This window comes from Piliocolobus tephrosceles, chromosome 4 (genome assembly GCF_002776525.5).
Source record: "Piliocolobus tephrosceles isolate RC106 chromosome 4, ASM277652v3, whole genome shotgun sequence".
Taxonomy (NCBI): Eukaryota; Metazoa; Chordata; class Mammalia; order Primates; family Cercopithecidae; genus Piliocolobus; species Piliocolobus tephrosceles.
This window is the reverse complement of record NC_045437.1, coordinates 104873622-104900382: the sequence shown is the minus strand read 5'-3', so window position 1 is coordinate 104900382 and position 26761 is coordinate 104873622. Positions and strand designations below refer to the sequence as shown.

The following is a 26761-nucleotide window of genomic DNA, read 5'->3' as shown; positions in this document are numbered from 1 at the left end:
GATAATCCAAGATAAAATCTCCCCATCTCAAAATCATACCTGCAGACACTTTTTCCATGGAAGGTAACATTTATTGGCTCTGTGAATTAGGACCCGATGTCTTTGGGAGCCACTGTTCAGCCTACTACAGGTAGTTTTTAAGTGAGCTAGGTTCCATGCTAGGGCTTAAATAATGATAAATAACATTTAATTGCTTACTATATGCTAGGTGCTGCTCTATGTACTTTGCATTTGTATTTTTACTAAATTAAAAAAATGGATTGATTTAACATAAACTTACTGTTTCTTACATATGTCAAATATTAAAGCACCAGAGTGCTAGTTTTCTGAGAAATGTACTTTAGGAAATACTATTTTGTTCTAAATAACCCTGCCTTATTTATGTGGAGGATATTTAAATTTTGACAAGATTGTGAATTCCCTTTGGGAAGAGATTTGTTTTATCTGTCTTTGTATCCAAATAATTAATGACCAAGTAGATGTTAGCAAATGTTTGTTAAATGACTAAAAGTGTCTTTGCAAATATTATGAAATGTAACCTTCACAGAATCCTTGGAGGTAAATATTATAATTTCCATTTTATAGAAGAGACTTAGAGAAGTTGAATTTAGTTCCCAACTTCAGTACCATGTCCTAAATACACACACACAGAAATTTGGCAGTCAGCATTGCAGATGCATTTCCATCATCTATAACCAATTGATTTTCTACCTGAAGTGTTAAAAGTTAGTAAAATACAGGTGTAGTGAAATATCATCTCTGTTTTATTATTGTATTATGTTATTAACCATGTACAATAATACATTTTGATTTTTAAAAATTTTTTTTTGAGAGACCAATTTTTCATGGATTAAGTTTACAATGCTATTAAGAAGTGGGAGGAAATTTTCTCAATGGATACAAAGTATTTTGAACTTCATTAAAACTTCAGCCTTCCACCAGAAATGCCTCAAGCATATATAGCCTTTCTGTAGCTTCTTTTGAACATCTGATTTTTTAAAGTCCTATGATATTATGCATAAATTACCATTCTTCCCTCTTTCTTTGGTTCTTTGAACACTTGAAATTTTTTCCCACAGTGTGGAGGCTTTCCAGGTCTGAATTATATGAATGCCTTCAGGATGGATATATCCCAGACTTTAATATTTTTCTACCTATTTTTTACCCTCCTTGCCTTTCTCAAATATTTCTTTTATAGTTTTATATGAATTTCTAATGGAATACAGCTAAATATAAGTAAACAGCTAAAATAAATTTGGGCTCCTTGGTAATTGTGCAATATATTAATGTATTATTTCTCTTCTTTTTCCCCATTACAATGTTCTCTCCACAAACTTAAATCACTAACTCAACTAATGCTTCCTCGAGTATGTATCCACATTCGCTAACTTGCTTATGCTGTTACCTTTTATAATTTGTCACCTTTTTTAGAGTGTGATGTGTCATTGAATTGCTCTTACTTTTCACATTCCCCAAATATTGCCAAATGCGCTAATAGTATTGTGAATCTAATGACCCTGTCTGTGCTTACCTTTCAATAAAAGAGCTCCAAAAAATGAATTTATGCTCTAACTTTATTTTTTTTGTATAAAATTCTATCATTACCAGGACAGAATTCATGATACCCTCACGGCCTACAGAAGCACAAAACTGGCCAACTGACTCCAGGCACATCTACCTGCTATCTCTTTCAAACACCTGCCATTGCTCTCCTTCCTTATTCCACTAATGACTTTTGAAAATAATAAACTATTTCTCCTGAACTCTCAATCTTTCTTTCGCAGAATGCCAGAATATTCCTTTATTTAGTTGGGTACTTAAAAGGAGTGCTTTTCGTGTAGAGCCGAAATTTTAATACTGTTACTCTATTTTGCTAAATGGTTTGTTGATTATGCAGACAGAACAGTAACTGTATTAATTAATGGTGGATCATTTCAAAATATGCCAGAGAGATGCACTGTTCATTTTGGTTTATCCTTTAAAATAATGTAAATCTGAGTACTGGACTGGGAATGTTGGTTGTTTCTGCTGTCTATCAGACATGATGTTCCCACAAAGGTATCCACTGTCTGAAACAAATAGTGAAATGTGCCTTCTCCTTTCTCTGTGTTTACATACTGTCTTGCTTTTGCAACTTTCTTCAAGGAGAAAATGGGTAACTTCCTCCCTGTGGTCTCTATCAGTCTTACACACTGGTTTCATTAGCTTTCCACCACTCTCCCTATGAACAAAGAGATGTGTTTCTCTTCAGAGGGAATAGACTGGTGACTAGTCCATGCAAAGCAACCTGGATTTTTGTGATTATGGTATTTCAGAGGTTAGGCTGCTAAATTATTTTTTTTAGTGTATACACAACAACTGTGTATTTGCTGATTTAGTGACAATATGGATAAGGAAAAAATATATTTGTTAAGAGTTCTCTTCAAAAATGTATATACATACATGTACATATATATTACATAGTCCTTTGGTTATAACTTATTTATAACCAAGTCTTTGCATTATTAGATAAACAGTTTAGAAAGAAACCTCTAGAAGTGTATTTATTTTACAGACAAATGGACTTCTTAATGTTAGGAACCACTGAAATGGCCTGATAACCAGAGAAGCTAAGTAAGATTCAATAGCCTCTTCTGGAATCTTGAAATCTAATCCTATAGCATTTACTTGAACATTAAAAAGGAATTGTGGAAGACTCTGTTTCTCTGTCCTTCAGGTTAAAAAAAAAATTGAAATCAACTATCATCCTTTTTCTTTGGATTAAAAAAATAAACTACATATTTTTTGTAGAGAATTATTGGTTGATGCCCTTTCTTGTCACATTCTTTTTAAAATATAGTCCACATATTTCTATAAATAAAAACAATTATTTTTTAAGTAAAAAGTTATCTCTCTGCGTAAACAGTGCACCAAAACAACTTAACATGACCTGCTGCCTCTTTCTTATAAATGTTACAGCGAAGATGATTTGCCTCTGAAGTGAACATTAATGTGCAAATTGTATGGGAAAAATGAGAGTAAAGCAATGGCAGTCCCAGAGCTTTGGAAGCAGGTTTTAAAAATTGAGTGATGATCCTTGAGACTCAAAGGATTCAGAGTACAATCTGGCTAAGCATCAATAATGTCAAATTTATGTAGGTCCCTGCCTTCCTCAAGCTTACGTGATTCTTCTCCTATCTTATTTCTTAATGAGTATGTGAGTTAGTTGTTCCCACTGCCTATACTTTTCCTGCTCCCTAATCTACAACTCCTTCCTCATTCCTTCCCTTTTAGAAAACAACAAGAAAGCATGACTATCCTGTTCTGCCATCCCAATTGCAGGATTAATTAGTTTTATATAATCTCTACATAAAATCTCCTGTAAATTTTTTTTGTTAGTTTTTGATCAGACCAGAAGTTGCCAGGCTTAAAAATTAATGACAATGTGCAGGCTTCCTGGTTACAAATGTTTAAAGCATACGGGAAACATTTGGAATGAAGATGTTGACCTGCTTTCCTCTGTATTTGATTATAGCTATCTAATTATAAGCTTTCAAAGACATCAAATTAGGGACCCTCTTCATTGCATTTAAGAGAACTAAACTTTTTTTTTCATATTACTAAAACCATTTTTGAACAAAATTTTGAGTGATACATTGGGATGCTTAGACTCATTCTTAGCTCAAGTGAGAAACCATTCTTTTAACTTTTATAAATTATCTTTACCTCCTGTGTTTTATAGTCTTCTGAGAATTTGGCTTATCCAAAAAAAGATTCTGTGCCTTCCCAAATGAGAAGGAAACCTTTTGTCAGCATCTTGTCTGAGCTGCCTCCTTGGCTACACAGGTCATGGGAGGTCTATGTTGAACATCAGTCTTTGGCTGTATCACAAAACTAGTATTGAAGCACAGGCCAACTCCCAGAGCACAGGGGTTAAAGAGGCAATTAGTCACTACAAAGCAGAGTTGTTACTGTCTTCTGGTGAGGAAGTGCTTAACTCTTTCATGAATGATGCCTGAAATCTCATCTTCTGAGTGCTTTTATATTCCACTAAAATAATTTAGTCTTAGCCATTTTAAATTAAAAGTGAGCTTAAAATACATGGTCTGTTGAATTGAAACTTTCATGTCAATACTTATAGCAGTTAAGATAAAGGGAACAGGCTGGGCAGAGAGATGATAATCAATTATATGTTTAACATTTCACCTAAATTTCACAGTATCCTTTTTAGCTATTTGGAGGCCTGTCAAATCTCTTTACAATATTTCTAGTTTCACTATTAATGTTTTCATGGTGGGCATCAGTTTGGAGCTTGCAGAATTTTGCCTGACTTTTTTTCAGGACAAGTGTGGTCTCTAAAGAATTAACAGTTCATTAACCTAGATTGTAGTTTTAAATGTTTAGTATTTCTGCTTTTCTAGGGTCCTGAGCTTTTGTTTCCACATGGTAAATCTTTGTTACATGTAGGGTGACAAAGTCTTCTCTTCTGCTATCTGTATTAAAATATGCCAGAACACCATAAAGATAGCACCAGTCTTAGCTATATCAAAATTGTACAGTATCTGGATTCCCTTAGGGTTACAGATTATCAATTGATGGAAACTGAAACACCTTAAAAGATGAAGGAGGTTTCTTAGCATTTACGTATTCAAAGTAACTAACGACATGTGTTTCTACTGAAGAATGAATAAACTGGTGAATTAGGAAAGCTTGCCTTTAATTTTTTTCTTCCTTTTTTTTTCTAGTGTTTCCTTTAGTCCTGAAATATTTTCTTTATAGGACTAAAGGAAATGCTTACCTTCAGTTGATTTTAGTAGTTATAGAGATAGTAATAGGACTTTGCTGCTCCTGGGTATGAACATGAATATCAACTACAGCCACAAACAATATACAATATTTGATCCATCAAGGTTATAAGTATTATGTTCCTCATTTTATAATAATGTGGCTTTTGATTATATCTTTTAGTATTTCAAAAACATAGTTTACACTCAATGAAACATTTTTTAATTAAATAAATGAATTAATAAAACTTAGCATGTTTTTTCTGCTTCTTGCATATTCTGAGGAATACTTAGAAAATGTTAACCTGTTACATAAGGTTTAGTTAGTTATGGTAAAGGATGGAACAATGGCTAAAATTAAAAAACAAGACTTTTGGTTAAATAAATCTGAAATATTAAACCTAGAGCCAAGTTTGTTAGTTCAATTTCTGTACCCACCCCTCAGAAAAACCTTTAATCATCTTGTTTCTTAGTATCTTAAAGAAAGTGTGCATTTTAAAATATTGCAGGCATTATTTTATCTAAAATACATGTTTAAAGTATTCTAAGAAACACTCAAATTAAATTTAAACATATTTTACTATATAAATGAAGAAAAACGTATTTTCATAACCGCAGGTTTGTGATGGCCATTCCTAAATATGTGAAAGATATTATTTTGTTGGTATATTACTTTTTCAGTGCTAAATCCTGTTCTCCAACGAGAAAACCTATTTAATGTCATAGACACTCAAGGAGAGAGTGGTCCAGAAAGAATCAGCAAATGACATCTGCTCTGCCTCATTTTCCTTAAAGGTGTAGCACCCTCTGTTGGCAAAGATGCAAACCCATAGAACTGAAGTTTTAGTAACATTTCAGTTTGTAGGCCACCTCTTGTGGTGTGCCTCATTAAAACATAAATAACAAAACACTACTATTCTAATTTTGTAGTCTTCCATTACCTCTCAGTGTGACAAAATGGGCATCGGCTTGCTATTGTTTAAGCAGCAAGAGCTTAAATTAATCTCAACCACACTAATCAGATATTGGCTTTCTAGAGAATAACATTTGGTAGTGAGAACTTAATGAGTGTCCCAAGATAATTGTTGTTAACTGGTGGAGCTGGTGACATTTTGCATGTCACTCCTAGTCTTTGCCCCTGTGGTATATTAAGAACATGCTTTGAGCAAATGCTCTCACATTTTAATTGCAAGTCAACCTTTAAAAAAGAATTTTTCTTGTAGTAAACATCTCTTCTATGAGCACATCTTTAGAAGTTTACATGAAAAATTGACTTAGGTGTATATTTGGTATTGTGTTGTCAATAGGATTGAATACAAGAGCGTTTACAAAAAAAGTATACTGCAGAATACAAAGTGGATTTAACATATCACCTTGATACCATCTGCCATGTTCCAGAAATAATCTTGTATTTGTCATTTATGTACAGCTGTTTAACTTGAAGATTAAAAAAAAAACTATTTCATGCCATTTCTGCAAGGTTAAGGTGTCCTATTACTTAGAAAAAGTATATAAATATAAGACTCATAAATGAAATTGTATTCAAATGTATTAAGGGGAAACATACTATTAGTAGATTCTTGATTGCTTCTTGGCCTTTTGACTGAGATCAAGTGTATTAATAGATTCTCGAATTGACTCATCTTGTAAAAGTTTACTTGTACATTTATCTCTTTTGTGCATGGAAATCTTTTATATTGTGCATTTTCTGAAGGCAGAGTAAACCTATAAATTATACCCATTCATTTACTGCACTGGGATTGGATTATTCTTCAGTAAAACTTCATTTAGAGCTTTAGAAAAATCAATCAGATATCATTATTCTTTCTGTAAGATACCCAATTGTGTTTTGGTGACCTCTGCTATCATTTAAATGACCCATGTATGAATTAGTCAGGATGAGCTTCTGCAGCATGGAATTGGACTGTTTGCTCTCTTGTTACTCTCTTTAGATCTTGTAAACACTTTTTACTCCTTTCGTGTGTTGGGTGTGTATGTGTATGTGTGTGTGTTGTAGCTACTTAAGCCCCTACCCACTTACAATCTATGTAACATAGGTTGGATTCTTGGCTTGCTTCCTTTCAAGAAATGATGAAAATGAGATTCTGTTTCTGAAACCCCAAATAGATCACTTTTATGATTTGTTTCAGGAGTTCTGAGTTTTGATCCACATGTTTATTCAACCTAAATATACCTAGCTCCCAGATGCACTTATTTGCCAATTACTTTCTGGCCCTCTTCATAGTTCTTTGTTTTAGATCTGTGGGGTTGTTTTTGTCTTGTTGCATTTGTGTTTCACTTAAAGATATATCTATTATTCAAATATAAAAGTGACTTAGGAAAAAACATCCTAAAGTTTATTTAGAAATTCACCGAGCCACATACTAATGCATCTCTAATAGGGACATTTCTTTTCACACCTCTGAGGTGATTGAGGCTGTCCTTTAAAGTGAGATTTGCAAACCAGTGTCTGGCAGCTCCAATTAGCTTCTTTTGGGTTTAAAGCACATCACAAACAGTAACAAGGTCTCCTAGGACACTCCTATTGCAAGCGATGTAGTCATATTTCCTCATTAGTTCTTTTCAATTGTCACTAATGCCATGTTCTAGCTTTTGAGTAGGAGACAAAAAAACATAAAAATTTGGTATGTATGTAGAATGGGCCATTGTTTTCCATAATTCAAGGCTCTTTTGAATTCCTTTGATAGTTTTGAAGCTTACACAGCTTAATTCATTAACCTTTACCCTTCACATAAATCATATGATTAGGAATCTATTGCTAAGCAGACAGATTTTCCCTCCACTGAAAATAAGTAATGCCTTCTCATCTTTGAAAAAAAATCCTATCTAGCTTACCAAAGTAACCTTTCTGTTGCTTTTCATATTTCATCAGATGTTTCAGGTGCATTTTAGAACATTATCAAAAGCAAGTGAGCATAAAGTTACATTATTATCAAAAATAACTCTGGATGCTTAGGATACTTTGGAGCAGGTTTTCTGGCCCCTTTTCTGTGTTCCAAAAGAGTTTATATATATGTATTCAACAGCTGTTACTCAAGAATTTACAATGGTAGCAATGTTGTTTTTAAAAAAAAAAAAAAAAATTCTCTTCAGACCCCTGCCAAAACATAAAAGCAGGAAAATAAACTGAGGGTAGGCAATTCAGAATAAATTAAAGTATATTTAAATGAACCTAAGACTTTTTTTTGGAGAACTTTTTCATGTGGACTTATCTTGTAGAGAATGATGATGTAGGGCTCCAAAAAATGTACGTGATTGTTCTGTGATTCCCTGAAGGGGAGACTAGCATGTCTTTTGATTCCTTTATTCTCTCTTGTTAAGACAGATCTCTCCTTAGGGTTTAGTAATCTTAATTGTGCTTGACATTCATGAGGTACTTTAAAAGTATTTGATATTCTTCAGCATTTATCCACTATGCCATTTTCCCATATTACGAATTTTTCTTAATTATCTTATACATCGTTACTTTCTGTAAGGACATAGTTCTTTTCCTAAATTTTATAACTCCTTATGTTTTCATACATGAAGTGGGAAATCTTGGAACCTACTGATTCATAGAGAATGGCCATGTGATATTCTGAGCTTTGCCTATAGGAATGATGGGGACAAGGGGTTGGGGAAGAATAGGAAAAATTTGAATTCTATATTGTGAGTTTAGAGACTCATGGCTTGCTCCTATGGACCAAACTAATTCATCACTATGATTAATGAATATTCCTCTATGTAATCTGTGAGTAAGAAAGGTGATGAAGAAGTAAACATTTTACATGTGGTCTTTGGTTCTGTCACTCTCCTTCTCACTTCAAGATTATTGCTTTGCCCACATTTCTCTCTTTTATTGGTATCAGCTTATAAATACCTCTTAACTTGCTGTACCTGTAGTCCATACTAAGATTCATGACTTTGTTTTTTGCATACATACTATACAGCGAACTAGAAATTGCTCTGATTTTAATACACTAAAGGTTATGACTAGAGCCAAGATTCTTTGTAAAACAGTGGAATTATTTAAAGTAAATATGTTCACAGACTTGTGTTATGTACTACTTGTAAACATGTTATAGAATGGACTCTGAAAGTTTCAGGAGAAAAGGATAGTCAGCATCCACAATCTCTCATCGTGAACTGCTATCACCACATGCTACCCGGGAAACACGACATAGATGGATTATGAGACTTCAGACACTAGCCAGGAACATGAGGTGGTGTTCCATTTCCACCAATTTGTAGTAATGGGATAATACAAACCACTTCCATTTTCAATTCTTAAAACAACAACTACTTTATCTACCTACTGCAACCACTCAATTTTGTGTCTCCATATATATGACGTTTCTGTCCAAAATCACAGAATTTGGGGTTTCTCTTTTCAAATGTAAAATCCATAACAGATATAAAATTAATATTTTGCTACAGGTTTTCCAAGGGTATGGTTTTGTCACCATGAATTTTTATTTCAGAAATTAATTTTATGTTGTACATGACTTTTAGCACACTGGCTGTGATCAGGGTAATTAAAAGTATTTGGAAAACCCTGTTTACCTGAACTTTCAAGAACAGCAATAATCCTAGGTGATTCTTTAGAGAAAGCAAATTGCTTTTCTCTTATATTTCTCCCTTTTTTATCTGAAAGACACTGCTTACTCTTAATCATGTGTTATCTCTTGGCCACTATATTGCCTCCTGAGTGTGCTAAATGATTTTATAATAGGTATTCATAATTGTCTACACCTCTTGAACTTTTCTCTGTTCAATAGCGGGGAAACCTGATGCTCATGACCTTTTATCAGTTTTTGGGAAGTCTTTATCCAGCGATTGATCATCTTATTTTATATAAATGTTGGTTCTTGTTGCCTATGTACTAACATTTGACTTGGCTTGTACAGTGAAGTCAATTGTGTCATTTGCTATTTTTAGTCATCTGTATGTCTTATGTGCGTATCTGATGTAAAATCAAATACAAGGAAGATAAATAGGATATTGCACTTGTTTAGAGCATAATCAAATATAAATCAGGCATTTTGAACTATTCAAATAGAGCATGAGAACAAACTACAATTAATGATTTTTGGAATATTCCATGCGAAATATTGGATCTGTTTGTTTTTTTGGTAGGTAATGGAAGAGGACAGTGAGATATGTATATTTGATTTGACTGAAAGTCGTCAGATTATTTTTTAATGATTTAGGGTATTACAGTTATCTAGGGCCTTTTTGTGTACTCTTAGCTTGTAAAAATAGTTTTTACCATATAAAAGGTTGTTATTGTTGGTAATGTTTCATTTCTGTTTTTATTCTTTTTATAATGAATTTATTTAAATATTATGTAAAAACCAAATGACATGGAATTAGCTTTAAAATTTTCCTCACAACCTGTGTCCATCGTAATTGCATTGTCTTGCTGTTTTAAGTTTCTTGTTTTAGACATGGAAAAATTTATCCTTTTTTTTAATAGTTTTTTTTAATAGTGGAAGAAAAAGAATGTTTATTTGGTTATTCTGAGGAAATTTGAAATGTTTATCATTCCATTAAAACAAAATTCCATAAAAATTTTTTAAAAGAAATATATGTCTTCTCTATAACTAATTTAACCTTCAATAATGAATTATGTGAAGTAAAATTGTATAAAGTTTCCTGACATTTTATGAAGATTCCTACAAATAAGCCAGACGGCAAATAAAATATAGGAAAGACAGAGATGGATACTGAGTAATTTTTTGATAGATTATGCACACAGGTATCAAATTACTTGATCCTTACTTCCTAGAAAAGGTTAATGACTCTTTTTGCTTTTACCCTTTTACTTAACTCTTATTTATAAAGATTAAAAGAGGGACTGCATCAAAGGGTGCATTTGCCTGTGTGTCTGTATGACTGCACAAATTTTTCTGATATTATAGGAAACTGAGCCACAAAATGGATAATATTGTTAATCATTACTTTTAAAGTTCATTCAATTCTGTAATACAACTTCCACTAGGCCTATTAGATCAGAGTGCACCATTAAAAAATTTTTTTTAACTTAAATGAAACCAGAAAAGACAGTCTTACGTATCTATATCTATATTGTTAAAATGGCCTAAACCTTTACAACTTATTTACAATATTAGGAATAAGATATTTTAAAGTTATGTGTACATATTTTCTTTCATCTTTAATCTGTAAAATTATAGCTTTTCAGAACATATTTGATATCAAATTGAATAAAATTTTGCAAAAAATATTATTTCCGTGTTACCTAATTCCATCATTAATAATTGAGCATATTAACCGTGAGCTCATTAACCATGAGTGTATAACCATCTACCTATAATAATGATCTATCTATATTCTACAGTTCTATTATAATTATTTTATTATTATTTAATTATATAAATAGTATATATTCATTAAGCAGCATATGTTTACTAGTCTTTTATTACCAAATGTAACATTACCCTTACGGGAATATTTCTTTCTAAGCTCTTTGGTTTTAAAAGATGCACTAGTCATAAATGTATTTAAATAAAGTCAGTTAGGTATGACAGCACTTGACTTTAAAGCAGGGAATATAATACCTTTCCTGCAACACCTTGAAAGAAGCTGTGGCATTCACCAAATGCTGACCTCTTCCTGTTATATTCAAACCCTTGCTAATTTAACTTGAAACTCATTAGTATAACTCACCACTTTTTGTATGTTTCAGGTGTGTGGAGGTCATTGCAAAGGAAGGCCAAAACCTGAAAGAGCTATATTTGGTGTCCTGTAAAATCACAGATTATGGTAGGTAATGAACCATTGTCCTAATCCTTTCTAAGAATAAAAAGTTACAAAATCATTGAAAGTTTTTTTAAAAGAAATCAAGAACTATATCTTAGAGACTGTTTATCGTCATTCATGTTCATTCTGACTGTACCAAAAATTAAAAATAAAAAAATTATGAGCTAAGAACCAGAGTAAAATGAATATTCATATTACTTCATTACCACATGCAATCACACACACATGCACACATGTACATTTGCATACACACACATACACAAAATTAAAAAGTATGGCTAAAAGAGGTATACAATGAAAATAAGTTTAACAGGAAATAAGTTTAACAATAAAATGGGCATAATAAATATAACTAAGAAAATTATTACATTGAGCTTATTTGCTTAATGTAATATCATGTCAAAAGCATATCTGCTGACATTCTAAATACCAAACTTCTTAACACTTTAAATTCTGAAAAACATTGGAAATGTCCATTTGTGGATATAGGAAGTAAAGGGCATACATTTATATGCAACATTTTAAATTATCTTAATTTTCAATATTCTTTTAAAGCAGCAAAAAGCAAGTTTTTTCTACAATTATGAAAAGTATGAAGTCATATTGTTGGAGTAATAAAAACAACCTAGCCCTTCTTTTTTTTGTTTAATTTTATAAATTTTTTCTTAACCATTTGTGTATTTAATCTAATGACAGAGTTTTAACTGAAAATACATTAGACTTTATAAGAGAATGAAATGGTTTTCTTTTATTTTTTCTGACTTTTTGATTTCTTCATTTAAATTTGAGAATATGCTTTCTATCTCAAGGGAAGTTAACAATCCATTAAGTTTGTATTGTTAGCTCTGACATGTAATAATAAATGACTCCAGTCCTAGGATGTCACACTGACCATCTGCCATGGATGGGAGAGTTGTCTTTTATTAGCTACTAAATTCATCTTTTTGAAAAACTCTACTGAAGTTATAATTTTAAAAATACTCTAATGTTTTTAATTTAAAAACATACCTAATTTCAGTTTATTTTAGAGAATATGTCTTATTCATAATGTTTCTGGGTTGTGAGTTTTTTTCCTAATTTTGCCTTGTAAAAGTAATGTTTTGATATATTTTTCTTTACTTACGTTGTTTGTTTTCTGGATTGGCAATTAGATTGCTACTTAGACGTGGTTAACTCTCTAAAACTTCTTATGTCTACCATTGTCTAGGCCCTAAAGAGTTCTCCCTGACCAACACAGGGCATATTGAGCGAGAGAGAAAGTGTGTGTGTGTGTATTATATATGTATATTGTATATATACCCATGTAGATTTGTTAATCAACTAATACTTTCATTCATTCATTTGAAACTTGTCACAACCTGCCCTTCCAGTCTTTTTGTGTATTTCCCCCTTTTTCACTGCCAATTGTCAGGTAGCTAATAGCCAGGAGTTATGGATTAAATCCCTTAAATGAACTCCTCTGAGGTTCTGCAGTGTAAAATGTTGCTAAAGGCACACTTTATTCTGAAGGCGTAGAGATACTTTGTGTCCTAACAAAGGCAGTGCCCAGTATCTACTATTAAGTTATCAAGTACAAAAAGGAATGTTCCAGAAGATATTGAGAAGGTATAAAGCTCTGGAGTTGCGACAGATCTGGGATCAAGTTCTGTCTTTGTTCTTTGACCTTAGGGAAGTTCCTTCACATATAGGACACTCCGTTTCCTCAGATGTAAAATGAGGAATTAATGTCTGACTTCATGCTTCCGTATGTATCTGGTACCTAACCTTGTGAGTAGCACAGTGTACACTGCTAGTAAGTGTTGTTTTTCTACAGGAGTGGGATAAAAACAAGATTCACTTAGAATTTTTCTGCCACCTTTCCTTTCCTAAGTCTTGGAAGAGGTTTATGTTAAAACCTTACTAATATGGTTTACATTTATTTGTGTCTCTGAATTATTTTATTTCAGTGTTTCTCAACCCTGTCTGCACATTAGACTATCTGAAGAGTTTCTAAAACATTGACATGTAAGCCTCACCTAAAACTAGTCAAATTAGAATTTCAATGAAGTGGGGCCCAACCAGTCATTTTGTAAAACTTGCCTAAATGAAGATAATGTCAGGCAAAGTTGACAACTGATCTTGTCCTTTTGAGCAGAATCAGAAGTGAAAATTTTGTGGACTTTCCTCTCCATGGTGATAAGAAATTGATTATGATTTTTCTTGCACCTCAGTCCCTCCAGCTCTCAAGCTCTCTGCCCCATCTTACCTTCCTTCTTCACTAGAATTTCAAGTATTCAAAAGGTTCATGGTGAAAGTCTTTGCATCTGTTGATTCTGTTCTCCGAAATGTTGGGGCACAATTGAGGAAGAGAGGGAAAGGTTGATAGGTTATGAGATTGTACTACAATTGCTATTTGATTATAAAATTAAACAAATTACTGAAAGCTCAGCTCATCTCATCTTTTCACCCACTACAATGCCAATGCTGTATGGTAATTTTTGTCAAAGAGGCAGCAAAAAGATTATTCATTGTAACCAGAGAAACAGCATGTTATTGAAGGTAACTGCTCTGCTGGAGAGACTGTGTTCCCCCTACCCTATTAAATTCTAAGAAGGAAAAACAGATGCCCTTTTCCTTCTTTGACTGGACAAGTAGAAACATATTCTATAGGACTTTTTGATTATTGAAGCTACTTAGAAATTGTAAAGTTTGATGTACATCTGATAGGTGGGCAATTCATCCTTTAAGAGACTACCCCATGGTTCTACTTCCTATTGCTTTACTCTTATTCAAGCTGGTGAGTCTGTTTTTGGCCTCCTCTTTCTCTGGTGATGAATATGTACATTATTTTAGTATGGTATACTGAGATTTTTAATTTTTTTTACAGGCTTCATTGATTCAGAAACAGCTCCTCACCTGGCATATAATTTGTAATTTTTGTCAAGATTCTCACAGGTGTTAAATGTTGTATTATAGTACTTAGTAACACCTGCCCAGGCTGTTACAGAGTTATGTTTATTTTAATTGATATATGATACAGTTGTCATAAAGCAAACGATCATGCTAATAGGCTTCTTACTCCCCAAATTGAACATATATCTTTATGGTAAAGGGTAGCAATTATAAACAAATCAATAATTCAGACACAGCTAAATAGAAAATACAGTCTGGGGAAATTGCTCCCTGAAGAGAAATATAATATTGTCATTCCTGTATCACTGCACAAATGTATGTCATTGGCAGTATTGTGGAAAAAAACTCAAACTTAGGTGTTACAGAGTTCGGTTAAAATTCCAGCTTTGTCACTTCTTTTCTTTGTAACCTAAAGCAAGTTACTTAACTTCCTAGTTTTGCCATCTGTTAATCCACATGATGATACATGACACATACGTTAGCAAAAATCAATATAAAACACTCATGTAGTGCCTGGTGGCATAGTCGACACTCACTAATTGGCAGTTCTTATCATACAGAATCTTCTTTCTCTCTCCCTCTGAAGAGGAATTAGCCCTTCTCCTCTTCCAAGTGTGGCTTTTCTGTTTGTGGAAATCATTATTTAGAAATTTGACCTACATTAGTCTATACCTGCCTACTTGATCTCCAGAGCTAAGCTAGCTAAACAAGATTATTAGTAAGGAATAGAAAAAGATACAGCAAAAAATCTAAAACCTTTTATTTGCCTTCCTGTCTTAGATTTCTCACCTATCTCTCCTTTGTGCTACTTTCATTTTATGTGGAGAAGTTTCTCATTGCTCCCCTTATGCTTTTCTTTGTTCCTGGAACAATTTGTCATTGAGTACTTCCCAACCTACTTATTTGCTCAAATTTCTTTTGAAAATTTACTTCCTTCAAGGCTGGGCATAGTGCCTCATGCCTGCAATCCCAGCACTTTGGGAGGCTGAGGCGGGCGGATCACCTGAGGTCAGGAGTTTGAGACCAGCCTGACCAACATAGTGAAACTCTGTCTCTACTAAAAATACAAAATTAGCCGGGCATGCTGGTGCATGCCTGTAATACCAGCTACTTGGGAGGCAGAGGCAGGAAAATCACTTGAACCTGAGAGGCAGAGGTAGCAGTGAGCCGAGATCATGCTATTGTACTCCAGCCTGGGCGACAAAAGTGAAACTCTGTCTCAAAAAAGAAACGAAAAGAAAATTTACTTCCTTCAGGAAAGTGTATCCTTGGGATTAAGAGGAAGACAAGAAGGAGAAATCAACCTGTATCACTCAGGCCTATGGAGGAAGTGGTCTTTCTGTTGGGCCGCACAGCATTTCATATGGTATAATAAATGGGATGGATGAATAAAGTGCTTATCTCCATTAGTGTCTCCACAGTGAATATTACCATTGTGACCCTTGTGCCAGGGGGCAGTTGTAAAATGACCCAGGTTTTTTTCAGAGTTATCACTTTTTTTTTTCACTCTAGCACTCCTGTGGGCCCTAGAAATACACTCTAGAGATAACCTTTTAGTTTCCATTTTTAAGTAGTGAAAGAATCTTTAATTAAAGAGGACTGTAAATACATACTGACATTGTTGTTTGGGGGCATACAAGGTCACTGACAACCCACAGGCTCACTCAGTACCACTCCACATCCTTCTGTGTGGTTTCTACAGACCCACAGTGGACTGCTGTCCTGGGGCTGTCTTTGGCTGCCCGTATTCTTGATCGCAGTACTGATCTGGGACTTTTTAACATAACCATGTGGCTTGACAAAACTTTTGAATTGCTCTGGGCAAAAGGTCTTCCAAGTCAAGGAGATCACTTTGTCCATGATTATGATTGGAGATGTCATTTTAGTTGGGCTGCCATATGTCAGACGTGATAAAAAAAAATTTCATTCTGTCAAACATAATATTCTGTCAAAAAATATTGATTCAGCACCCACTGTGTGTGCTGGACCGTGTGCTAGATGCAGATGTTTAGTTTCTGCATTCCTAAAGGGATAATGCTGGTAGGATCCAGAGGACAGGCTAGCCTGCTTATTTAAAAAAAAAAAAAAAAGTAATACATCTTCTTTTCCAGACAAGAAGAATGGCAGGGAGTGGCCTGGTGACATTATTCATTGTTTTTGTGTAACCCACATCTCACCCCAGCCTTGTTGACCTTCTAATACTATTGAAAGATTAAAAGGTTGTTCCTTACCTACCTCTCCTTGGGATACCAACCCTTTTAAGCTGTTAGTTAACCCAAATTAGGATCTGGAATACATCATCAAAGTAAATACGAAAGAAATGAAAGAAACCCCAACAAGCATTCTGGGTTACCCCGGTATCCCTTTTGTTGCCAGACTAACATTAATAAATTATTCAAGAAAAAAAAATTCTACACCCAAAATAATTTTGCTCTTTATTATATCATTTTATGTTTTATATTATTAGGTATGCATTACGTGTAATGATCTCCCATTTTAAATGAAATTCCTGTTTTTTTTTTAATTTTATATTTTGTTTCATTTTTAAATAGTATTTTAAACTGCTCCAAGATTGCTAGGTAAGATTACACTCCTTTTATCAGCAGAAATAACTCTAATAGTTGTAAGGTGATAGAGAAGAACTTTAGAAAAGACATTTGTAAGTCAAAAAGAATGTCCTAATGTTTACTGTTGATTATTCGCACTTTTTTCCATTCTATTATTTAGATATAGGGAACTTTTATGGTTTCTAACAAAATAGTTCTAACTTGCTAAATCTATTCTTGCAAATTACCCTTGTTTATGTGTTCATCTTAAAAGTTATTTCTCTCCACTTCTAAATTTTGTTTTATTCCTAGAGTACCCCATTACTAGATTTATATTCCTACAGTTACATTTAGCAGGTGTTATGTTCTTTTTCTTAGTAATGTGGTATGGTTTGACTGTGTCCTCACCTAAATCTCATCTTGAATTGTAGCTCCCATAATTTTCACGTGTTGTGGAAGAGACCCAATGGGAGATAGTTGAATCATAATGACCATTTCCCCCATACTGTTCTCACCATAGTGAATAAGTCTCACGAGATCTGATGATTTTATAAGAGGTTTCCCCTGTTCGTTTGGCTCTCATTCTGTCTTGCCTGCTGCCATGTAAGATGTGCCTTTTGCCCTCCACCATGATTGTGAGGCCTCCCCAGCCACATGGAACTGTGAGTCCATTAAACTTCTTTTTCTTTATAAATTACCTAGTCTGGGGTATGTCTTTATCCTCAGCATGAAAGCAGACTAATGCATAATGGAAATGATTTTTCACCCAAAATTTGGTATTTAATTATTAAGCTTTTCTCCTTTCTCCTTTGCTCAACAGCAAATAAATGGTTGACATTCTTTCCTATTTCCTAGGTCATCCCAAGACCGTAGCTAAGTAACCTTGAAATAAAAGACTGAGCAGTGACAACTCTCATCACTGTGTCGTGCTAGAATAGACTACAAATGTCAAATCTATTGAGAAGGACTTCTTAAAACATTTGTTCAAGGAATTACCACCACAGCCAATTCAAAGATTAACTCTAGTTTCACATTTAATCGTTTTTTTTTTAATTAAGAAACATTCTGCCTTCATTTAAAAGACAAATAAACCTGTTTTTGTGTGCTTACCCCTTAACTTTCTTACCCCTCAAAGTACATATATGTTGTTGTTCCAAATTAGTTTTTGTAGCTAAATTATAAATTTACATATTTAACTATTAACTGAAATATAAACTTTCCATCTTTTATTTTCTCAATTCCTGTTAGCATCTCTGAAGTATAGTGTCTAATTTTAACTAGCTATTTTTAATATTAGTCTTTCAAACAGTCTTCTATAGGTATAGGAAATTAGGCCCAAATCATATAAAGCATCATTTTTCACAAAGTTCCTATCTTTAATCCTCATTGTACAGTACCCTAGGATATGCAGACCAAGCATTGTTTTCCAAGTACTATCTAAAGGTATATATATAGAATTATTATTGGCCATTATCAGTATTATATCACTGATGGATAGTTCTAAATGAAGCTGGAATGAATACCAAGATAATTGCAACAATGCTAGACTTCCAGTATCCCAAACAAGAAATGGCTTCCTAATGTTTAAAACTTCCTGAAAATAGATATCTTGAGTGGTAGTGAGTTCTCTATCATGAGAACTATTCAAGCAGAGATAATAAATGAGGGAGGATGTGGAAAGATGGAAGCATTGGGTAGGAAATCAGCCTATATGATCTTTAAATTCCTTTCTAATCCTGGAATTCATTCTGGACTGGTTTTATTATTTTTGTTTCATTCAGCAAATGTTCACTCTGTGTGTGCATGGTACTGGCAAGGTGCTCTGGAAAATACAGAGATAGATGGGAAGTACTCTTGTGTTGAGAAGGAAGACGTAAGCCACGTAAAGTTTTCTACCTATGACATGTTGGGGCTCAAGAGAAGGCAGAATCATCATAGACTGCAATATTTGGGGAAGGATTTGTAGGCGAGGAGACATGGGAGAACAGAGAGGAGAAGGAAGGGCATTTGAGGTAGAACAACCTTGGAAAGGCTCACAGCAAGAACAGGTGTCTGAATGGAAGCTTTTGTACATGTTGGTTATTCTAAAGAAAGAACAGAAATCATCCAAAGTGATTACATGCAAACATGGACAAATTTTTGAAGAAACCTTATGAAAATATTCTAGTTGAAAATTCGGTGTAAGTTCCAGTTTTTGTTGTGACTTTTCCTGTCTTATTCAGCATTTCCATGGTAACAATTTCCATTAACATGTATTATGTAAAAGGAAATATTACTTTGGGTTATCACTAAGTATCCAGTTAAATTAGAAATAAGTCAAATAACAAGCTTTCATAACAATAATAATAAAGATAAAATAGCTAAAATTTATTGGATTTTTCTGTGGGCATTATTCATTTAATTTTATTAATATTCCACTTTAGGTAGTTACTATTAATATTCAAGCTTGTAGACATGGAAACTGAGACCTGGAGAGCTTCAGGTTTACATAATTTGTGAGTAACACTATAGTATGCATTCAGTATTAAGTCAGTGTCTTGCATAATCACTCAGAGGTCAGTGATGTGATGTATTTATTATTAGCAACACTTTTTTTCCAGTAGGATTTTTCCAGATGTCAGAGCCTTAAAAATATTACTAAATCCAGACAGCCATATTTGTTAATCTGCATATGAAAAAACAATGTCATAAAGCAGCTACCACATGAGATCTAATTATGTTCTTCTAGAACTTAATAGGTTTAATTTACTTATTCACTATAACTTTGCCATGCTGATACCAAATGTAAGTTGCATGTCATGATTAAGTGTTCTCTAGCTGAAAGGGGGAGACTGTCATTGATATTCAGTATATATTGATATATTCAACAAATATTTTCTTAAAATGATTTCAAAAATGTATATAATTCTTCATGAGTTAAAAATTTTTAATCTTCTTTTAAAATTATTATAACTAACTTATGAAAGAAGTAGTATTACCTATTTTCAATAGATAAGGAAGTTGAGGCCTGACAGGTTTTAATTAATTTGCAAAACAAAAATTAAAATTTCCCCCTTGCAGATGACTTCTCAAATTTCTCTGCTTTTCATATAAGAATTATTTCTTTATTTAAGTAGTAATTTTAAAGCAATTTAAGACAACATTCAATGAGATACTTTCATAGTAGCTTTAAAGTGCAAATATTTCTAGGAATACATAACTACTATTCCTAGAAATGTAAGCAATTGCTTTCTTGAATTCCTTTCTTAACCCTACACTCTGAAGTTCTCAGGCCTCAGTGTCATCATTTACCCTCAGTTGCCCATTAACTTTTTTTTTTTTTTTTTTTTTTTTTTTGTTTGAGTCTCCCTCTTTTGCCCCGGCTGGGGTGCAGTGGCGAGATCTCAACTCACTGCAACCTCCACCTCCCAGGTTCCAGTGATTCTCCTGCCTCAGCCTCCCCAGTAACTGGGATTAGAGGCACGTACCACCATGACCAGCTAATTTGTGTGTGTGCATGTGTGTTTTTACTAGAGACAGGGCTTCACCATGTTGGCCAGGCTGGTCTCAAACTCCTGACCTCAAGTGACCTGCATGCCTTAGCCTCCCAAAGTGCTGGGATTACAAGCATGAGCCACTGCACCCAGCCCCATTAACTTTCTTCTCCTGAGAGAGCCTAGCCAATAATGTTCTCTGAGAAATAAAAATCAAATCCCTCTTCAGTGTGGCTTTGTGTTCTACCTACTTCATTCTCTTTAGCTGTAGTGTTCCTCATTTTCTGAGATATAATGAAAAGTAGAAGCAAAAAGGGAGAAAAAGCCCAAGAGCTGTATCCCTTTCTTCTAAAATATCAAACCATATCACTTCTACTCCCTAGTGCTCTCGTACGGTTTTACCTGCTCGTAAAGATAATTTTGTCCTCACCAGCTGATGTTGGACTAAACCTACTTCACTACTTACTAATTAGCCTACTAGTGTTACACATGTAACACATGATTTATTTTGAAGAAAAAAATAAAAACAAAACAAACACTTCCCAACTTTCCTGTTTAGAAGATGAGAGTAACACTGAAAACACAATATAAATTTAACATTAAAATAATTCATTATATGTACATTTATCACTGATTAGAGTCACATTCTTGTATCCACTAATATTGTCATACTTAAGCCTCTCCAGAAGGTCTTTCCCTTTTCATCTCTTAGCTGGACTTCCTTAGATAAATGTCAACTTTACAGTTTACCTGAGTTCAATTTATTTAGGAAAGGCAGGAGTAGTACATAATTGTTTACTTTTATTTTCCAGTTTTTAAAATATTCAGTGGTTTTGCATCATCTCATAAAGGTGATCAATGAAGAACTGTTGTTGTTTAATTATCATTTTAAACTCAATGATCCATTGCAGTTTTTTTACTGATGCTCAAATTGCCCTATTTTTGATAGTAGAAGCTTCTTCATTTGATTCCTGTTTTCTTTTGACATGGACTCATTATGTCAAGGTACACCAGGCTCTTCTTATGCACATTATGGTAGAGACGTGGGATAATCCATTTTTCTAAATAACCTTGCTTCCTTTGATTGAATTTTTCTAAGTCTGTGCTACATCCCGAATCTTACGTCACTGTATTTTGTGCCTTTTATTCCTCCAGCTTAAAACCTATTATATTCCTCATCACAGGTCCAGCCTTCTCATTACAGCTCAGCAAAGTCAGCCCCTCCCCCACAGGTTTTAAAGCATCCTCATTCAAGGATCCCCAGTATACTAAAAGCTTGTAGTTTCTTGTATCCAACACTCACTTAATCCCCAGACACATTTTCTAGTTTTGGAGAAGTTAGAGGTGGCACTTGGGAAGAAGTAATTTTATATTTTAGCTAGTCCATCAACTTGCTGTGGATTACCTTCTGATTTTGTGTGTCTGAAATTTTCTGCATTTGTTTTAAGTAAGTATTGAAAATGGACCCCTTGGACCCAGCCATTTGGAAATAAGTTAGAAAAGTGTTGAAAACTGTATGGTATTACATTTATGGGCTTTCAAACTTCTCTGTCCTACAGTGAGAAATCCATTTTGCATTTAAGTGCTTGTTGGACTCTCAGTAGATTAATTTTGTCACTTAACACAATGACCAGAAGTTTGAAAAATCCTGGTCTAGTTCAACTTCTCTCTCAAAATATATGTAAGAACTGGATCTGTCAGTGAATGACCTGCTAGAGAGTAGAAAACTGGTAGATTTCCTTGGTACAAAATGGACGTTATTCTTGAGGTAGAAGGTGCCAACCTTCCCAACCTCGTCAGATTCCACATCAGATCTTATTAGCTATAAAATCGGGGGTTAATATTCCTTCCATCTCATATTTTTGGGAGGCAAAGAACCAGACAGATTGATGATTTCACTGTAGGATAGATATTAAATGGAACTTTCTCCTTAGGTAAAAAGACCGTTTTGTTCATCTAATTTCCTAATTAAGTAAATCAAACTTACTTGTAACTTAAATATTAAGCTGTTAATTTTCACCCTTATCCTAAAACATTCCCTTGGGCTTGTATAGACTCAGTCACCTAGAATTTATCTGTCAAGTGTGTTTCTTTCCTTGGGTTTATCTGCATGACATTAAATAAATACTTTGAACTTTTCAACTTTTCAAACAATTGTGTTGAGTTGACATGGCTGATCCTGCCTCCGTGCCTCTGTGTGCAGTGTATGCCAGGTGCCTGAAAGTGACTTGGCTTTCACTGAAAATGACTGAGTGTGGGCAGAGGAAAGATTTTAAAAAACTAAAAATTAGGAATAAACAAAGAAAATTCACTCCATCTTCAGAAAGTTATGGTACTTTTCTGTTCACCTTATATATATATATATGCTTTTCAAATGAACTATGTTCATATTGATATTCATTTTGCCTGCCAAAATACTTTCATATGGTAAATAATTCTTAGAAGCAGAAGAAAAAAATTGTGTGGAAAACTAGCTAAGTACTGTTTGATGATGGATACTTGTGTATTTTTAATCATCTCTATTTCTTTCTTAAGTTAAAATTTCCCTTTTTTTTTCTTCCTACTTACTATCTCTTTCCTCACATATGGCTCTAGGAGCCTCTCCAAGAAAGCAGTTTGCTTTGAAGATATTTTATTTCCGCTCATAAAGGATTCTTCTGTACAACTATTAGAAATAAAATCACAATGAAATCCTAATAGGATCCAGTCCCTTCCTTGCCCTTTGTATGTTTGGAAATCTCTCCGAAGTCAGCCTTATGAAGTAAGATTTGGAGGTTTGAAGTCCAGAGATGTGTCTCTGGTGTTCTGAAGAGCAGGCACTTGTACAGGCAGCAACTCACGACCAAGCTGCGTGCATCCAGAATGTTACTTTCTGAATATGCTAGAAGATGGTATATTTGAAATTTTAAATTATTTCTATCTTATAGTAACCAATTAACTGTTAATGAATACATATTATTACACACATATATATTATAGTAGCATACCTATATATGTGCATCAATAATAAATAAAGTTTAAGCTGCCAATTTTGAACAGCAATAAGGAATTTTAAATTTCTGCTCTACAAAATAAATGAAGAGTTTGAAATTTAATCAGTCCTATTTTATGTTAAGGCAAATGTACTTGGGCTCTTTTTTGAGACTCATCCCTTCTGCTCTGGCTTACAGAAGAAATTGGGTGAAATCCTCTAAAGCATTCGTTTTCAATTTTGCCATTATAACACACCTGCATTCAAGGTTTGCAAATGATTAACTTTCAAAAAGATTATAAATTGGAACACATTCAGTGATACCTTCTTTTCACTCTCTTGGACCCTGACAAAATTGTAAGTGGATTTTGTCCACTTACAGGGATGAGGGTGTCAAGCATGTTGATATTTGTACATGATTTCTGGTTTCTTTGTTGTCACAGCTTTTGATGCTTGTACTTACCAGTGTACGATTTATTAGTTATTTACATGCCTGTGAAGTGTATTATTATTATAAAGTCTAGTCCCTTATTCCCCTAATGCATATTCCCCCCACGTTTCTGTCACATTCTTTTATTTCCACAATATTTTGGGGCTACAGAAAATTCAAGGAATGCACATGAATATGTGCCGCACATGTAAACATTATCCATTACATTCATCATTCGGTGGAGGAACATGCTGATTCTAGAGCTGGAGGAGGTCCTTGAGGACAAAGAGGACACCAAACAGCACAAACCTGATGACGCTCCCACACACTCTATGGGGAAAGGTACAGCCTTTCTATCATTGTGCTGTCTTTTGCATGAAGCTCATGCTTCATCTTCATTCCTAGACTTGATTTGAAATCTATTCGACTCTCTCAGATTTATGGAAAAAATTATACTTTTTAAATATTGTTCAAAAGTGTGGTCTTGATATTTAGTAGCCTACATACCATACACTTTTAGTTGTTTTAAGATACAGCATTTAACTTAAAAGTCTACTGTAATTTCTCAAGTTTTTCTGGTAATGGGAAGGACCTTTAAAATATTTTTTACATGCAGTGGGCTCTACAAATACTTACTTTTTTTTTCACCTTTAAGAAACAGGTTGAAAATTGTAGAATTAGACTTTGAAGCTGTGTAGTGTATTTTTGTACTGTTACAAATCTATCTAAATCTACAACCTGGTAGGAAAGATCGGATCCCTTCCAGCTTTTGATTGTAATATCTGATTTGTGTGGACTCTAGTCTGTCTCACAAATGCATTTAGTGTTTTCTGAACTGAGCTTCTGTTGTGTGCCAGGCAGGTTTCTAACTGTGCGTGTTCAGTCCACTGATTGACTGACTGAGAGCCAAATCATTCTCACTAACACATACTCAATTCCCAACTACTACAGAAAAGATGGACTCCAGGGCCAAAATTGGACCCTCACTAACAAAGCTTGCTTTCTGCCAGTAGTCATACTTACACAGTGAATGAAAATTCTGTGACCTATATTCTTCCATTTAAATCCTTAAAATTTTAAATTAAAACTTTGTCAACAGTAATTTTAACCATACTGAGGCAAAAAGAGCGTTCCCTGCAATCTGGCAGCACTAAATATAATTCATAACTATCAAAAATCCGTTTTCTCTGCATAACTTTTAAGAACGCTCCTGATGTCTTCAAAATTCCATGCAATTTTCTTTAAAAGTTGGTTTGGAATGCCACTGTGCATCTTGAAGCCCACATACAGTGAGTTAAATTACAGCAATAGCATATTTCTCAAGCACCATATAGTTGCAAATCCTTTATCCTGAAGTACATAGTAAAGGATTTTCTCCTTGAACAGTGAAGAAAGTTGAACTTTGGGGGTGTTTCAATTTAACACATGATGTGCTGCACACTTAAAACTGTGTTTTGACTTTCCTACTTTTTCTTCTTTATTCATCCCTGCTTCCCGTAAAAAGAGCTAAGTATATAATACTGATTATAAAACTGGATCCACATTATCACTGTTTTCAAAGCATCATATCCCTGCACTGGCTAATGTAAGTACTTCCTTTTCAGTGGGTTAATCTAAATGCAGAGTAGAAGGCTGTTTATTCTCACAATCATTTCTATCACTTCATCATAACCACTACTGTTCTTCCCTGTGTAAATGGCATCACTATTTACCTTTTTACTTGGCCAAAACATTGATCTCCCTGATGCTTCAGTTTCTTTCTGCCTTTCATCACATCCATTTGCAAGCCTGGTCAACTCTGTCCTCAAAATATATTTCAGTACAGCCAGATCCACTGATAACTGTGCTAACCACTTAACTGTATCCCCTATTTGTCTTCTTCCTATCTTATAATCTATTTATCACAGAATGGCTTCAATGAACATTTTACAATTTTTTGAATGAATTAAAATGTTATTTAAATTAATTTTTTTATGACTTTAGCAATATGGTGTTTATCCTGGGTTACATATAGACCTGAAACCAAAAGAAACATTAAAATTTAAACATTCCGGTGCCTTGCCTCCCATTTAGTTTAGATTCAACTAAATATTTAGACATTTGGCCACCATAGGCCACCCTTGGCACAGTACACTCAGCAAGACAAGAGCCTTAGCTTGCCAGAGGACAGTGTCAGGCGGTCAGCTTCTGTAGGAGACCTTGTGGTAGTCCCACATCACGGTTCACCCAGCAGTCAGGAGGCTCTTCTTTCACCCATCAGATGAAGGCTCAAGTATAAGGAAGCAAGATCCACATAGCATGGATATGGGCATTACCCTGGCTTGTAAGCTTCAAGCCCCCACCACCTAATATATCTTGGAACAGTCAACAGGCATAGCTTCTAGAATTGCCACACATTATAGGTCCAGTTATAACAGTGATTGCATTCAGGTCATCGAAAGCAATGGTGTCCCCATCAGGTATTTATAGTTCTCTCAAACCAGACAGACCTATTTATCAATCAGGGGTCATTGTTACAATAAGCAATAATAGTTGCTTGTAATAACATGGTTAAAATACCATCTTAGACTTGCCAGAGGAACAGGTCTGGAAAGTTAACCAAAGGTCAGATTTTCATGAAAAAGGTTTCTTAGCTCTTACCTACTGTAGGGATTTTTAAATCAGCTTCAGATTTGACTTTAAATGTAAAAACAATTCTATATGTATTAGAGGGCAGATATTTAACCACCATCCATACCACATATTTTATTTCCTCTGCCCAGCATGCTTTTTAAGAGAACATTTATTATATGCCTAAAATTGAGACAGAGGAGGTAGGCATATGAAAGGATGACAGTGCTGTTTCTGAAATCCTTCCCTTCAGCCTCTGGACCAGCCAGTCCTGGCCTCACCTGGGACTCTGATAC

General features: G+C 34.2%; 1 protein-coding gene across 4 annotated transcripts in view; it reads left to right on the top strand.

Annotated features, from left to right (window-relative positions):
• FBXL17 (F-box and leucine rich repeat protein 17) overlaps positions 1-26761 on the top strand; it is a 529799-nt gene that overhangs the window by 354601 nt on the left and 148437 nt on the right. For all 4 annotated transcript variants that reach the window (XM_023212253.3, XM_023212254.2, XM_031935438.1 and 1 more), the window contains one exon: positions 11470-11546. In XM_023212253.3, coding sequence (XP_023068021.3) covers positions 11470-11546 — 77 coding nt within the window. The remainder of the gene's footprint in view (positions 1-11469; positions 11547-26761) is intronic.